Source organism: Sturnus vulgaris, chromosome 16 (assembly GCF_052056855.1).
Source record: "Sturnus vulgaris isolate bStuVul1 chromosome 16, bStuVul1.hap1, whole genome shotgun sequence".
NCBI lineage: Eukaryota > Metazoa > Chordata > Aves > Passeriformes > Sturnidae > Sturnus > Sturnus vulgaris.
In genome coordinates, this window is record NC_142258.1 from 13,795,483 (window position 1) to 13,810,233 (window position 14,751).

At 52.9% G+C, this 14,751-nt stretch overlaps 2 protein-coding genes across 2 annotated transcripts; one reads left to right on the top strand and one right to left on the bottom strand.

Moving 5' to 3' along the window:
* Nucleotides 1–451: 451 nt before the first annotated feature.
* On the bottom strand, nt 452–3,772 carry LOC106862132 (deoxyribonuclease-1-like). Its single transcript, XM_014890963.2, has 8 exons — nt 3,626–3,772; nt 2,927–3,015; nt 2,688–2,771; nt 2,449–2,564; nt 1,583–1,695; nt 1,150–1,307; nt 924–1,020; nt 452–630 (listed from the first exon to the last, which is right to left on the bottom strand). Exons 1-8 carry the CDS (start codon nt 3,770–3,772, stop codon nt 577–579), a joined length of 858 nt encoding a protein of 285 aa, XP_014746449.2. The 3' UTR covers nt 452–576.
* Nucleotides 3,773–6,353: 2,581 nt separating this feature from the next.
* On the top strand, nt 6,354–14,406 carry INTS15 (integrator complex subunit 15). Its single transcript, XM_014890961.2, has 6 exons — nt 6,354–6,646; nt 7,499–7,720; nt 9,060–9,225; nt 10,917–11,444; nt 13,089–13,128; nt 13,669–14,406. The coding sequence occupies exons 1-6, from the start codon at nt 6,455–6,457 to the stop codon at nt 13,865–13,867; spliced, it is 1,347 nt and encodes a 448-aa protein (XP_014746447.1). The 5' UTR covers nt 6,354–6,454; the 3' UTR covers nt 13,868–14,406.
* The last annotated feature ends 345 nt before the right edge of the window (nt 14,407–14,751 follow it).

Here is a 14,751-nt window from a genome sequence, read left to right on the forward strand (position 1 = left end):
TCCTGTGTCCCTCGGTGCTGTGTCGGCACCGAAACCCCCTGGGAAGCACCAAACCCCCTGGGAACTGACTCACGTCCTCCCCGCACCCTCACTGTCAGCACCCTGTCAGCAGCCCCACAGCCAGGCAGGCTGTGTCAGGATGTGGCCCTGTGAGCTGGAGGAAGAGCATCCTGTACCCTGGAAAGCCTGGGGCCCCCAACCCCTCCCCACAGTCCCCAGGTGGCTTTTGCCACCGTCAGCTGAGAGGGAAGCAGCGCTCACCACCCCATGGGTCCAGGTCTCTCATGGCAGAAGGTCCCCCCGCCCTGGGGACCTCCCTGTCTCTCTGGCAGGGGACTGAGGGGCTGGGAGCACCAGGGGCTGCTTGGGAGACTGGAGGGACCTCACTTCCAGAGATGCAGAGGCAGGGAAAGGCTCATTTTTAATGGAAGCAGAAAGCTTAACACTTCCACAAGAGCTCAAGAACTCCTTGCAGAGGCAGTGGGCAGCTTGGCTGGCACCAGTGGTGTGTGGGCTCCCACAAGGGATGCAGGTGTGTGCTGAGGTGTCCTGGTAGCCATTGGTGCAGGGACAGGCTCAGTTGGCTTTCAGGGTCACCTCCACTGGGAAATGGTCGCTGACAGCCAAAGCCTGCATGTGAGGGAGAGCAGAGTCACCCTGACCAGAGTCAACTCACAAACCCTCAGCTCATCTGGACTCACTGCCACTGTCATGGCTGGGACCCCAACGCTCCACTCCAACCCCCAACATTTAGACCATACCCCAAAATGCTCAATCTGGAGGGTTGATTTGGTACAACAGCTGGGGTCAGGCTGCCCTTAGGTGCGTCCTTGGGAACAGGGAGCCCTCCCATGCTCCCAGGAGCTATGGTGGGGCAGATCCCAGTGCTGGTGGACTCATGCCCCACCCAGCCCCTCACTCACATCCTTGATCTGGAGCTGGAATTTCTTCTTGAAGTTGTTGACGGTGGCCGAGCCAGGTTCGATGTCTTGGCGCAGGGCGGTGCCGCAGGCGACGATGCTGCCGAGGCATCAGGGCGGTGTTGGTGCCCATCAGTCCTCCCCATGCCAGTCCTCCCCATGCCAGTCCTCCCCATGCCAGTCCTCGCCATGCCAGTCATCCCATGCCAGCCCCTGCCACGGCACCCACCGGTCATAGGCGCAGTTGGTGGTGTCGGCCACAGTGGTGTCGGTGCTGTCGGGGATGAGCCACTCGCAGGCGCTGAGGGAGCGCAGGCGGATGGACGGCCACTGGGAGCTGGTCACGTAGGAGCAGTCAGCGTTGAAATCACCCAGGAGGATTATGTCCTGCAGGGCAGAGCACTGAGTCCCTGCACACACACCTTACAGGGCAGCAAGAGCTCCCTAAAATTTTAAGGGGTGGTTACAAATCCCCCTGAGGTGAACCTGGTGTGCAGGGACAAGCCCCCAGTAATGGCAGGAGGGCCTCCAGCAGCTCCCTGCCTGGAGGCTGCTGGGGTGGCACCTGCTCTGATGGGTACAAGAGGCCTCCTGTGGGACATGTTCATCCCACCTGCCCACCTGGCTGCCCTGAGGAGGAGCAAAATTGCCAAACTGCTTACATTAGTTCCCCACTTGTTGATGACATCAGTGTAGACGTCGTAGAGTGCATCGATCTCTTGTGCTGCATGGCTGGGCTCAGAATGCAGAGGCACCAACACGAACTCCTGTACCTCTGCCAGACAGCTGACCATGACCATCAGCCCCTGGCTTGGGTGCAGCCCCTGATCAGGGATTGGGAACCCCAGGAAACCACCCCAGGCCAAGCCCAGCAACTGGCCAGGAAAAACAGTTGAAGGGAAAGGGTGTGTTGAGTTTGGTACTCTGCCTGTCCCTCAAACTGGAAATTCCAGTGGGAAACTGCATGCCTTTGTGAATTGTTTGGGGTTTGCTGTTTGTTTCCCATTAGCATTTCCAAGCCAATACGGTTTTGGGCAGGGGATGGGATAGTGTGTGTGCCCTGAGGAGGTTCTCAGGAGGTAGAGGTGATGGCATGGGGTAGGCAGTGGAACAAAATGGGAAATGGGATATGATGGGAGATAGAAGGGATGTGGGATGACAGGCGATAGGAGATGGTACATGATGGGGGATGGCACCCAGCCAGAGGAAGCAGATGGTGGAATATAACACAAGATGGGAGGTAGCACATAATGGGATGTAGGACATGATGGGAAGCAGCTGGAGAGGTAAGATGGCACACAACTAGAGAGAACTCATGGTTGGAGATGATGGGAGGTGTTTGGTAGGAGATGGCACATGATAGGAAACAGCTGGCCATGCTGGGCAGGGACATAGGATCCCTGGGCATCCATGGGTGGGACTCTGGTGGCAACCCCCCTGTGCTTGGCAGGCACAGATCTGGGCTCAGCCCTGCTTGAAGGGGACCCTGTACCAGGCCTGGGAATCCCCCAACATTGGCTCTGCTCACGTGTGGTGGGTGAGGAGAATTTCACAATGAAGGGCTCCCTGCTGAAGGTATCGTTCCCACAGGGCTCACAGCCATCATCATAGTAGTAGCTTCCCAGCACAGAGACCATGTCTGACCTGAGGGAGGAGAGCAGGGCAGCCCCAGCACTGCTCCTGCCACAGGCAGGGCCCCCAGAGGTACCCAACCCCTTTGGAGGCTGCTGAGGCAGGCAGCAGGTGGTGCCTGGCAGCATCCCTTACCTGTAGATGAAGAGGTACTGCTCCTTGTAGCTGGTTCGACCCAGGGGGATGCTGACCAAAAAGCTGTATGGGTGCCTCCCAGCACTGGGTGCAAGTTGTGGAGAGGGTGAGAGGAGGCTCCTGGTGCTTTCCAGCATCCATCAGGCTCTCTCCAGCTGAGCCAGAGGTGCCCTGGCATGGCTGGAATCCCTCCCAGAATCCCCTTTGCAGTCACTCCCACACCAAGCCTTCGGGGTCACCTGTTGAGCTGGTCCATGAGGTCATTCACAGAACTCAGGTCAGCATCCCGGACCTCCTGCACCAGAACGACGTCGTACTCCGACAAGATCTGGGGGAACAAGCTCAGAGCTGCTCTTCCCTGGCCATGGTTGCCTGTTCTGAGCTGCAAAGGCTCCCAGGCTGGCAATGGGAGGGCAGTAGGGACCTCGGGGCCATGGGGGGACTCCTGTGTTAGTGTGCTCTGGCTTGGAAGGGCCCTGTCTGTCCACCACCCACCCACCCAGCAGCTGCTCCAAGGGAGGAACCTGGGCAGCATTAAACGTCACCCAGGCTTGACTGGGGACCAGCAAGAGTAGAGATGGCCTGAGGTGGGAGATGGTGATAGGGAAGAGCAGATGGGTGGGTAGATGAAGGCTTGGACCTATGGATGGATGCATGGATGAAAGGATGGCTAAAGATGTGTACGAAAGGAGGCATAGCTGGATGGACAGGTGGATGGATGAATGAGTGGATGGGCAGCTGGTTGGTTGGGTGGAGGGATGGAGGTATTGCATGAGGAGATGTGGACAGGTGGATTGGTGGTGCGTGGGTGGATGGATGGATGGATGGATGGATGGATGGATGGATGGATGGATGGATGAAGGAAGCAGGTGTCCCACTGCCCAAGCTGGCTGCATCCCAAAGAGCAGAGCATGGCCAGGCCTGCTCCCCCCACTCACAGAGACGATGATATTTGCCACGGTCTGGTTGGACATCTTGGTGTCCCCAAACGCTTTGATGTTGAAGGCACCGATCTTCAGCGTGGTGGCCACTTGCAGCAGGACAGCTGCCACCAGCAGCGACAACACCAGCTTCGAGGCTGCCATCCTGTGCAGAGGTGCAGGAGGGGCTCAGCTCTCCTGGCTGGGAGAGGGATTTGGGACAGACAACAGGGATGACCGGGGTATTCCCACTGGCCATACTGGTTTCACTTGGAGGTGTCTGTTTTCTGGGGAGTCACCAGGATGCAGGAATTGTACACCTGTGTTGCATGGGGCCTCATCCTACCTGTCCCTCCTGGAAGGAGGCCAGATCACTCACAAGGCTGGAGTGGAAAATTCACTGGCAAACAAATAAATGCCCTTTCATGGTGACACAGAGCAGTCACTTCCTCATTCCCCATGAGGAAGAGCTCAGCCTAGACACCTCTTCTGGCCTGAGATTGGTGGCAGTGGCCGCGGACCCCAAATTCCCTTGGCTTGTGCCTCTCCTACCTTTCCCAAATCAGTGCCAGAGACCCCAAAGACCCTACAGCAGCCGTGCTGGGACAGAGCAAGTGATGGATCCTCCCTGATACCCCTCCCCACCTTCCTCACTGCCTGGAGCATTGTCACCTGCGGTAACCTGCCCCTCCCATACCCCTCCTGTACCCCAGCAGTGCTCCTGCCCCATCCTCACCCAGGCTGGCTGCCTCAGGACCCTCTGCAAAGGCAGTGCTGCAGCTCTCACCCACGGGGAAGGTGTTTGGGAAGTATTTCCCGTGGCACTCAGCTGCCACAGGTAATATTTCACCAGCATGTGGGATCTGAGCCGTGAGCCCTGCCCAAACCTGGGTTCCTGAATCCCTAAACTCACCCAGAGCCTGATAAATGGGCTGAGAGGATGGGTAAATGCTCCAGCTTTTGGCACACCAAATCTCAGCCTGAGGAAGGATTTGCTGGCCCCAGGCTCACTTTTCCTTCTGGGGCAGCTGCTCTAGTTAATTCCTCACTTTTCCCACTTCAACTCTTGCTGCAAACTCTTCCCTCTAACACCACAGTCCCTTCAGCTGATAACGCGGAGATTCGGCAATGCCATGATTTGGTCATACCAAAAATTGCCCAAAGCCCCATAAATCGTCCCCACTCCTGGAGAGCACAGCAGCCTCTGAACCTCCCAGGCAGAGGCACCTACAAGGAGCATATTCATCCCTGAGCTGCACCCAGGTTTGGCCCAGCAGAGCATTGTGGCAAAATTAAGTTGAGCTGGAGGAGATGACACTGCCAAGGGGAGCTCCTGGGGGGTGCAGGAAGAGAGGGGAGCAGGACCTACCTTTGATGTCGTCCGAGGATTCTGGAAGGAGAAGGATTTGCACCTGCATTTATGGAGAGGGACACCCTCTCCTTGCCAAGTGGTTGCCCAACCAAGGATCATGTGAGGCCGCAGGCTCCATATGGCATTTCTCACGGAAGCAAAGGCACAAGTCTGCTCAGTGAAAAAAGAACCCTTTCAACCTCTGCCAATGCCTCCCATCACAGGTAAGACCGAGAAGGGATTAAAATGCCCACAAGAGCTCTGCAAGGTGAAACAAATCTCAGAGATGGCTCGTGGGGATCAGCAGCTCCCCAGTATGTGGCATGCACAGCTCTCACTCATCACTAGATACAAATTCTCTTAAAAAGTGTTTATTTCACCACGATGATTCATTCCCATCCAGCACCCCACATTTCCTAGGGCCAGCAGGAGCCATCCCAGTGTGGTCTTTGAGTGCGAAGCCGAAAGTCCCCAAAAAATGACAAATTGCTGCCATGGTGCCCATGCCCAGACCCTCCCCAGGAGGTCACCTGGCTCAGGCCCCTCCCTGAGGCAGTGCTGGAGGGTGGCAGCCCTCCACCCCACCCACAGCTCACCCAGCCCTGTCCCAACGGCCTTGGCTGATATCCTGGCACTTCCTGCCTCCAAAGGCAGCTGCTGTGTTTCCCAGGAGAGGCCCTGCAGTGTGCAGTGATCTTTAGGGGGCTGGGGGGCCCTGTCAGCCCCTCCCCTGGAGCCAAGCACCCTCCAGAGAAAGAGGTGCCCTGCACAGTGGGATCAGGGCTGGGCCTGGACCCCCCAACAGGCTCCCCAGGTTGGACCCAGGGCCAGGGTTCTCCAGCCAAGACCCTTCATGGTCAATCCCTGTTCAGGTCAGGAATCCCCCCAGGGGCCAGACGCAGGACCCTCCTGAGCCAAGACCCCTCAGATCCTGTCTCACCCAGGCTAAGACCCCCTCAAGGTAGAGTCCCAGGGCTTAACACTACTTCTAGGCCAAGACCCCACAAAGATCAGCCCCCTTTCATGCCAGGACCCCCAGAGCTGGACCACCCTCAGGGCCAGCTCTCTCACAAGTCAAGACTCCCTGAGTCAGCCCAAGGACCAGCCCCCAGGCTCGATGTCCCCTCACGTCCAGACCCTTCCAGGCTGAGCCCTCTGACTCAACCCCAGCACCAGCCTCCGGGGCCTGGATCCTTCCAGGGCCAAGACCTCCTCAGGGCCAGGCTCCTTCCAAGGTTGAGCCCCGCTGTCTCAGTCCCTCAGGGCAAGCTCCCCCATGTCCAGGTCCCCCGGCCCAAGCACCCCTGCCCATCCCCAGGCCCCTCCCGGCAGAGACCCCCCGCGGGCGGGCCCGCCAGGGGGCGCTGCCGGCGGCGGCAGCGCGTGATTGTTTTTGTCCTGGCCGGGCCGCCGTAGGTCCCGCCTGTCCGCGCCGCCGAGGGGAGGCCGCGCCGAGTGGGACCGGGACCGGGACCGGGCCGGGCCGGGCCGGGGCCATGAGCGACATCCGGCACTCGCTGCTGCGGCGGGACGCGCTGAGCGCCGCCAAGGAGGTGCTGTACCACCTGGACATCTACTTCAGCAGCCAGCTGCAGAACTCGCCGCTGCCGCTCGTGGACAAGGGCCCCACCGATCTGCTCGAGGAGTTCCTCTTCCAGGTCCCCAAGGAGCGCGGCGCGCCGCCCAAGGTGGGACAGGGACACCCCGGGCGGAGCGGGACGGGCCCAGGAGGTGCCGGCACAGCCGGCGAGTGGGGTTGGAGGGCAGGCCCCAGGAGTACAAGACAGGATCCCTCCTGGAGCCTGAGGTCTCAGAGCAGGACGGGCTCCCTCCGGCGCGGGCTGCTGCTGGGGGCTGAGGGCTGAGATGGACAGGATTGGGTCTGTGAGACTCTGCTTCTGGAGACTGAGGCTTCAAGACTACAGCATGGGGTCCCTGGGGTGCTGGTGACAGTTTTTTTGGGAGGGAGGGGGCTGGTGGCAAGTTCCTGATGGATGGGCCAGGATTCCAGGCCCCGAGGAGGTGTGGTGAGCCTCGAGGCCTGGGGACTGCCCACAGCTCCCGAGTGCTGCAGCTGGGCCCTACCAGGATTTTTGGGGGACTCAGAGAGGAGCAGTCAGAAACCACAGCTGCTGGTGACTATTGGGGTATATGGCCCTGCACCCTTCAGTGCTGCTGAGTCCAGCTCTGCCCCCCCAGTTGCTCAGCAGTGTCCTCAGTGCTGTTATTTGCAGAGGTAGGAAATATTTTCTCTCTCCAGCAATGTCAGTCTCATCTCTCAGTTGGTGGGCATCACTTGCAGGTGCAGCAAGCACCAGCTTTGGATATCCAAGTGTTCAAATGAAACCTGGAGCTTTTCAGTGTCACCAGATAAATGCAGTGGTGGTTCAAGAAGCTTGAATGTGTGTGCTGTGCATAAAGATTGAGTCCCTCAGCCCAAAGGGAAGCTCTCAGCCTTTACTGTTCCTGTCTTTTCACTTGGTTTGTGGTCCTTCAAGAGGCTCAGTGTATTTTACTGCTTTGCTTTTGTTTTCTTTCAGAGACTGACCCCACTTCAGGAACTTCAGCTCCTTGAGATCATGTGCAATTATTTCCAAGAGCAGACCAAGGATTCAGTCCGGCAGGTCATCTTTTCATCTCTCTTCAGCCCCCAAGGAAACAAAGCAGATGACAGCAGGATGGCTTTGCTGGGGAAGCTGGTTTCCATGGCAGTGGCTGTCTGCAGGGTTCCTGTGCTGGAGTGTGCTGCCTTCTGGCTGCAGGTACAGCTCCTGTGCAGGCAGGGATGCCTTGGGGAAGAGGTCAGGGCATGCTCCAGAGTGGGCACAGTGAACGTGGGCACAGCTGGGCACAGTCAGCTGCTCCTCCCTGGCAGTTGCAGCTGCCCCCGTGTCTGTGCTCGTGTCCATTCCTGTGCTCTGGCATCAGGGAGAGCTTTGCCAATCCATTAATGTGCTGCAAAGGAAGAAAGAAATTGTTTGGGTTTTTTTTTTTTTACTGTCAGTACAAGTTTTAATAATCCCCCCCAAACCTTGCATATTGAAAGGGCTCACTGGAGGGTTTGACCAACACAGGGAACAGATCTTGGCAGTTATGGTCACGTTGCCTGAAGAAGCTGACTCTGGATTTTGGGAAATAAACCCTTCTTGATGTGCAGGATTGTGTGTGGAAGAGGCAAACCCCTGTCTTGAAATTTGACACAAAATACCTGTGTCTTATCTTCTATGAATGCAGTAGGTTTGGGATCTTCTCCCTCTTCTCCTTTCCCACTGAGATTCCCCACTGTGGGCTTTGGGAAGTCCACCTTTGTTCCTGCTGCCCTTGTGGGATGTGCAGAAGTCAAAGTTGACACAGGGGCAGAAGCAGGAAGGCTGTGCTAGGAGGGAAGGTGGGAAGAGGCAGACCAGCACTGTTTCCTTGGGGTCCCTTTTCTCCCACATGAAGGTGAGCCTTTGGGAGGGCAGGGTGGGATATAACCTGGATAGCAGGAGAAGGTGTATTTTTATTTCAGATGGCAGCTCTTAAGTGATGTGAGGATTCCACAAAATGTTTTCCACATTAAAAATATCAGGCGTGGCAACTGAAGTGGTTGCTTTGAGGCTGAACTAGTTGCACTACAGACCTGTGTTAGAATCATGGAATCATGGAATGGTTTGTCATGGAAGGGACCTTAAAGCTCATCCCATTCCACCCCCTGCCATGGGCAGGGACACCTTCCACTATCCCAGGTTTCTCCAAGCCCTGTCCAGTGTGGCCTTGAACACTTCCAGGCCAGGCTGGAGAAGCGACAGCTTCTGTGGGCAATTTATGCCAGGGCCTCACCATCCTCACAGGGAAAAAATGTTGCTGAAGTAGTAAAAAAAAATCTCTAAGTCAAAATATTGATCTAAAAGGTTTCAATTTTAAGTCACAGATATCGTAAACTCAAAATATCACCATCTCTTTTAATATTGCAATGCATTGATTTTATTTCTATTAGAGTGAGTTTTGATGTGCTGAGAGAGAGCAGCCACAGTGCCATGTGGGGAAGGGGGGGACACGGGCATTGAAGCAGCCTGGGACAGGGTCTAATGTGGTGTCCCCTGGGTGCTGTCCCTGCAGCGCACCCCAGCTGTGTTCTGTGTGAGGCTGGCCCGAGCCCTGGTCGATGATTACTGCAATCTGGTGCCAGGCTCCATCCAGACCCTGAAGCAGATCTTCACTGCCAGCCCTCGCTTCTGCTGCCAGTTCATTACATCAGTCACGGCTCTCTATGACCTCTCTTCAGGTAAGTGTTTCTCAGCTGTGTCTTTTCAAGTAAGAGGTGCAGTGTAATGCACCCTGAATTAACTGTTGCAAGAGATTTAACTGCTCCAATCTTAAAAAGGTTTTACTATGTAATTATTGCCAGAAGCAGCTCAGGGGTGTGGCTGTTTCCTCATCTGGCATGGGTGAGAATAAAAATAACCACTCTGAGGCTGACTTAGAATTCCAGCATGGTTTGGCTTGGAATGGGCCTGAAAGCTCATCTTGTTCCACCCCCTAGTGTGGACACTAGTGGACACTTCCACTGGACCAGGTTGCTCCAAGCCCTGTCCAACCTGGCCTTGGACACTGCCAGGGATTTGGAGTCCACAGCCTCTCTGGGAAACAAGGGAGAGTCCTTGCTGGAGAAGCAGCCAGGAACATCTGACACAAAGGGTGTTGTCCTCCACAGAGGACAAAGGACATGGGACCTTGTTGACTGAGCAGCTCTAGGAGTGAAAGTTGATCTGTCTGGGCTCAGTTAGCCCTGAGAGAGACTCAGGGCTGCCTGTCAGTCTGATCCCTTCCAGAAAGAAGAGAAACAAGTTCTGAATGTTGGCAAGCTGGAGCAGGATTTCTCCAGGATTGTGGAGCAGTGGTGAGAAACACAATGAACAACATAACTCCAGTGCAGTCTTCAACTAACTGTGTGTGTGACCTGCCAGTGGTACAACCTGTCTCAGGTTCTTGCTCAGACACTTGTAGGTGTCTAAAATAAGATTGATTTAGCTCTACTCAGCCACAGAAAGCTCATGATAGACCAGAGAACAACCATACACTAAATACCAGCACCACCTATAATTCAGAAAAGCAAATGCTATTATTGATGAAGGAAATGCTTGCACACTGTTCTCCACATAAACAGCTTGGCATTACTGAGAATGAAATAGAGGTTTAGCCTTTGCATTGTTTTTATAAAGTATTGGGTAGAGCTCAGAGCATATATTATATCCCAGTCATTTCAGAAAACATGTCAGAAAGGAAATAACTTGAGTCATAGGAAGTAATTTTTTAATTCCTTTGTTTATTTGAGATGATTTTGGTGACATAAGAAAAGGGAGCTTGCTCTTCCAATCCAGCATTCCCCCTGGGACAGGATGATGTGTCAGGGTTTCTCATCTGTAGTCAAGTTCATGATCATCTTTCACTTCTCACCTGAAGCTTTACATAATCTTATAATTCTTTACATGTCATGTGATTGTGTTGTTGCATTGTGTTTTTCCACAAGACATGTTTGTTTAGGTAAGTAAGTATTAAAATAAGTGAGTTAAGTTATTGGCACTTCTTCTCTTCACTCAACAAGCTTTTCCTACTTCCCTTGCCCATTGTACTTGCTGTTGCAAGGGATAAATGGAGACTGAAATTAGGGGGAAAATGAGTGGCAGAGAAGAAAATGACAAAAGGAACTTTGCTGGGAAAGGGGATAAATATCAGTGTTTGGTGGTGTCTTCAGAATAGGTGGGGAAGCTGAAGTTGACAGGAACACGGTTGTGTCTTCCCTGGAGCAAACTGCCTTTGGTGTCTTGGGAAAAACAGCAGAACTGAGGAGATTCTGAGATTGTAATTGGGACTGTGTAGGATGGGGGTGCGTGAGAGACTAATTAGAGCCTAAATTAAAGTCCTGTGCTTCAGTGCAAGGCTCAGCTTACCCAGCAATCACTTTCCTATCTCCAGATGACCTCATCCCTCCCTCGGATCTGCTGGAGCTGATTGTCTCCTGGATCTTTGAAGACCCTCGTTTGATCCTCATCACCTTCCTGAACACTCCCATTGCAGCCAACCTGCCCATAGGGTTTTTGGAGCTCACCCCTCTGACCGGACTGATCCGCTGGTGTGTCAAGGCTCCCTTGGCCTACAAAAGGAAGAAGAAAGCTTCTCTGTCCAATGGACACCCTCCCAACAAAATTGCCAAGGACTCGACTTCAGGAGAAGACAGGGATTGCCACCAGCTGTATTCCAAGCTGCATCTGAGTGTCCTGCAGGTTCTTATGATGCTGCAGGGGCATTTAACAGAGAAAAACCTTTATGGGCGCCTGGGGCTGGTACCCTTTGACCACGTGGTTCCTCTGGTGGAGGACATTAACAGATTGTCTGATGAACTCAATCCTCTCAATGCATCCAAAGAGATTGAACTTGCTCTGGACAGGCTGGCTCAGGCTTTGCAAGTGGCCATGGCATCAGGAGCTCTCCTGTGCACCAGGGGTGAGTAGTCTGTGGGGCTGGCAGAGACCTGGCATGGGATTCTTCTCTTCCAGGATTGTAAGAAGTTGTAAGAGGCAGTTTTGGGGTGAGGGGAGTAAAGATCAAGGTGTTCACAGCATAATTAGTAGTTTGCCCCTCTTAGAAAATGATAGTGCACAAAATAGTTCAGGAAAAATAGCTGGATGTAAAGTAAGAAAGGAGAGATCACTGCTGTGGGTGAGTCAGGCCTTGCTGTGAGAGCTGGGGACTGATCCCCAGCCCTGCACTGTGCACCAGGGGATTGTATCTGGGTGTCTGCCGTGGGGACACTTTGTTCCCCTCAGAATTGTCTGTAGCTATTTAGCAAGCATTGTTGGATTTTGCTTTAGTTTAAGTTCTTTGAGTTTGCCTGCTGGAGAAGAGGCCATGAAACACATAAACCCCTGGGTTGGTGTGCTAGACAAAGAATTTGAAAAGCAAATAATAAATACCTCTTCAGCTGAAACTTCTGGGACTTCAGCTCACCTTTAATGAGACCCCATTACAGTATGTCCAAATTCAGTTAAACTCAGTAAAAAAGGGCTGCAAACGTGGCTTTTGTCTGGCTTTCCTGTCTCCAAAGCCAGTTCTTTCCAAAAGACATGCAGAGAGATGAAAGGGAAGTGGCTCAACACAGAGTAGGGTCAGCCACACACTCCTTTTTTGTTATATTCTCCTGAAAATTGTCAATTGTAGGTTATACCAGAAGGCTTGAAGCTCTCCAACAGATGAGACATTTAGGGCAGATCACAACTGCAGAGTAGCCTCTGCCTAAGCAGGGATCTGATGCTTTTGTCCTGGCTGAACCAGTGCTGCTGGTCCAATTTCAGTGTTCTTCCTAATCTTTTATAAAGTAACACTTGAGTGTTACAAGGACAAGCAGAAATTGGAGGTTTTTGATTTGAGGCCTGATTTCAGCTGTGTTTGTTCTTAGCTGGAACATTCTGAGTACTTGCTCTTTCTGTGGAAGGTGTTTAAGTGTAAGGGGCTGCTGAAATACCAGATATTTCAGTGTTTTGGGGTTGTGTTTGTCTACAAAGGCAGGAGTTTGTTCTCAAGGTATTCCTGAAAACACTTTATCAGCGGGATATGTTGTTAAATTCCTTGGTTCTAGCTATTCTGCTTTAGCAGAAGTTTGGAGATGGTAAAAAAAGTGCACTTTCTAGTTGATAGGCTCCAGCAGAAAAAAAAAACCAACAACCCAACCCATTCTTTACAGCAGCAGTGGTTAAAAAAACCCAAACCAATACAAAACAGTTACTGGACAGAGTCACACCTTTTACTTCCTACGTCTCAGTTGCCTCCTGTTGGTGTATTGGTATTGCAGAATCCATCCTAAGGCTTGTCTGTCTTAAATGTCAAACATACAATAAAGGGGCTGGTGGGGAAAGTTGGAGAAATGGAGAAATGTTTTCTCCCCTGTGAAGGTTTTTGGGCCTGAGAGAGGGACTCTGGATCTCTTGCTGGCTGCTGATGACGACAGATTACTGATCAATCAGTTATCAGTAGTTATTAAGTAAAATTAATGATTATTCAGTAACCTGACCTTCCTAGAAAAGATAGCGGAGAGGAAAACCACTCTAATTTCTGCTTTATCCTTATTGTTACTCTTGTGTCCTCTTTCAGATGACTTGAGGACTGTGTGCTCCAGACTACCACATAACAAGTAAGAGACTTTTTGCAGCTGTGTTGGCTTTGATGCAGGTTCCAAGACACCCGAGGGCTGCTGAGACAAAATCTCCTCTAAAAATTTGTCTTTGTGGAATTTGGCCATTGAATAATGTGCACTTTAGCACAAGGATGAAGGTGACACAGTACTGGCTGTTTCTTCCCTGGATTCCTGACAGAAGGGGGCTTCAGTGCTCCCACCTGTAGGCGATAATGCCCAGCCCGTGTTAGAACAAAGGCAGAGGAAAGGGAAATTAAATTCCAGCAAGGAAGCCGTCCCTAAAGTGTCCCATCTCTAATTCCTCACTGGTTTTACCTGACTCTAAGCTCAATTGCTTCTTGCCTTTTTGCAAAAAGGGCAAAGCTTAAAAAAAAGTAGGGGGAAGCAGAAAAAAGTCTTGTGGAAGCTGTAAAGAACATAATTGTGTCACCATTCTCTTGGCTCTCAGCAGCGCTGTGAGTTGGATTTAAATTTTCCTTCGGGCCATGACAAAAGCTCCTCTAATAATCCCCCTCCTGTCTGAATTTCTCTTCACAGCCTGCTCCAGCTGGTGATTTCAGGTCCAGTCCAGCAGCCGACCCACGGGGCTCTGCCCCCAGGATTCTACCCCCACATCCACACGCCGCCGCTGGGGTACCCCGCGCACCCGGCGCTGCCCGCGCACCCCGCGCTCCCGGCCCACCCCGTGCAGACCTTCATCCCAGGAATGACATTCCCGTACCGCCCTATCCGCTAGCCTGCGGTGTCCCAGCTTCCCCGAGTCCGAGGAAGCCTCACAGACAAAATCCAGACGCCTGGGAACCATATTTTCCTCTTTGGAGCAAAGCTAAGCTCTGCCTGCAGCGGGGGTCGGTGCTCAGGCAGTGCACGGGGCTGCTGTGGGTCTGGATGTGGGATCCAGATGCTGAGGCACATCACGGGGATAAAAGGAGGGGATGGGAATAGGCAACATCAATTCCAAACCTCAGCAGTGTGTGGAAATATTTTTGCTCCAAGGGTATGATTTTCCTCAATTGTGTTTTGCAGCAGCCCAGTGCTGTTTACAGCACCTGAACCTGGCTGCTCTGGCTGTGGGAGGTCCAGCAAGGAAGGCCTTCTGTAATTTTTTCCAAGCTATTCCACTCCAGCCTGCTTGTTTCTTTGTAAATGTTTGTATCTATAGCTACAGAGTATGTGTACACTGTATATTTTTGGAAGGCAAACGTTTGTTTCCGAAGCACAAGGTAAAGCAGCACTTCCTATTAAAGGAAACAACTTAAGAAGCATAAAACAGAACCTCAGCTTGCTTTTTCAAACAAAAATTAGAAGAATTAGAACAATTTCAAACAACTGGATTCTTCTCTTCCGGATTAGAAGGTCCAACTTGTCAGGCCTGTGCTGGGGTGGGGACAAAACCCATTGGTGGCTGCAGTGACCCATGGACCTCCCTGCTGGGGAAATGCCCTGTACACACCTCAGTCAGAGCTTCTTGAAAATCTGCAGCGAGATCTGGGGTGTTTCGTTGATGCTGGCTGGAAAAATGGCCAAAGGCTAGCAGTGCTGTGCTGGCCAGCTCTGAGTGCAGCATGGAGTCGTCCTGGGCAGGACAACAGCAGCAGCAGCAGAGGTGGTGTCCAACCC

Excerpts from the sequence above, each read along its gene's own strand:
- LOC106862132 (XM_014890963.2), bottom strand. The coding sequence starts at position 3,772 with ATGGCAGCCTCGAAGCTGGTGTTGTCGCTGCTGGTGGCAGCTGTCCTG. Across the intron at positions 2,772-2,926 it reads CTCATGGACCAGCTCAACAG|TGCTGGGAGGCACCCATACA; the intron begins GTGACCCCGAAG and ends ACTTGCACCCAG. Across the intron at positions 631-923 it reads TCCAGCTCCAGATCAAGGAT|GCTTTGGCTGTCAGCGACCA; the intron begins GTGAGTGAGGGG and ends CCTCACATGCAG.
- INTS15 (XM_014890961.2), top strand. The coding sequence starts at position 6,455 with ATGAGCGACATCCGGCACTCGCTGCTGCGGCGGGACGCGCTGAGCGCC. Across the intron at positions 9,226-10,916 it reads TCTCTATGACCTCTCTTCAG|ATGACCTCATCCCTCCCTCG; the intron begins GTAAGTGTTTCT and ends TCCTATCTCCAG. Across the intron at positions 11,445-13,088 it reads AGCTCTCCTGTGCACCAGGG|ATGACTTGAGGACTGTGTGC; the intron begins GTGAGTAGTCTG and ends GTCCTCTTTCAG.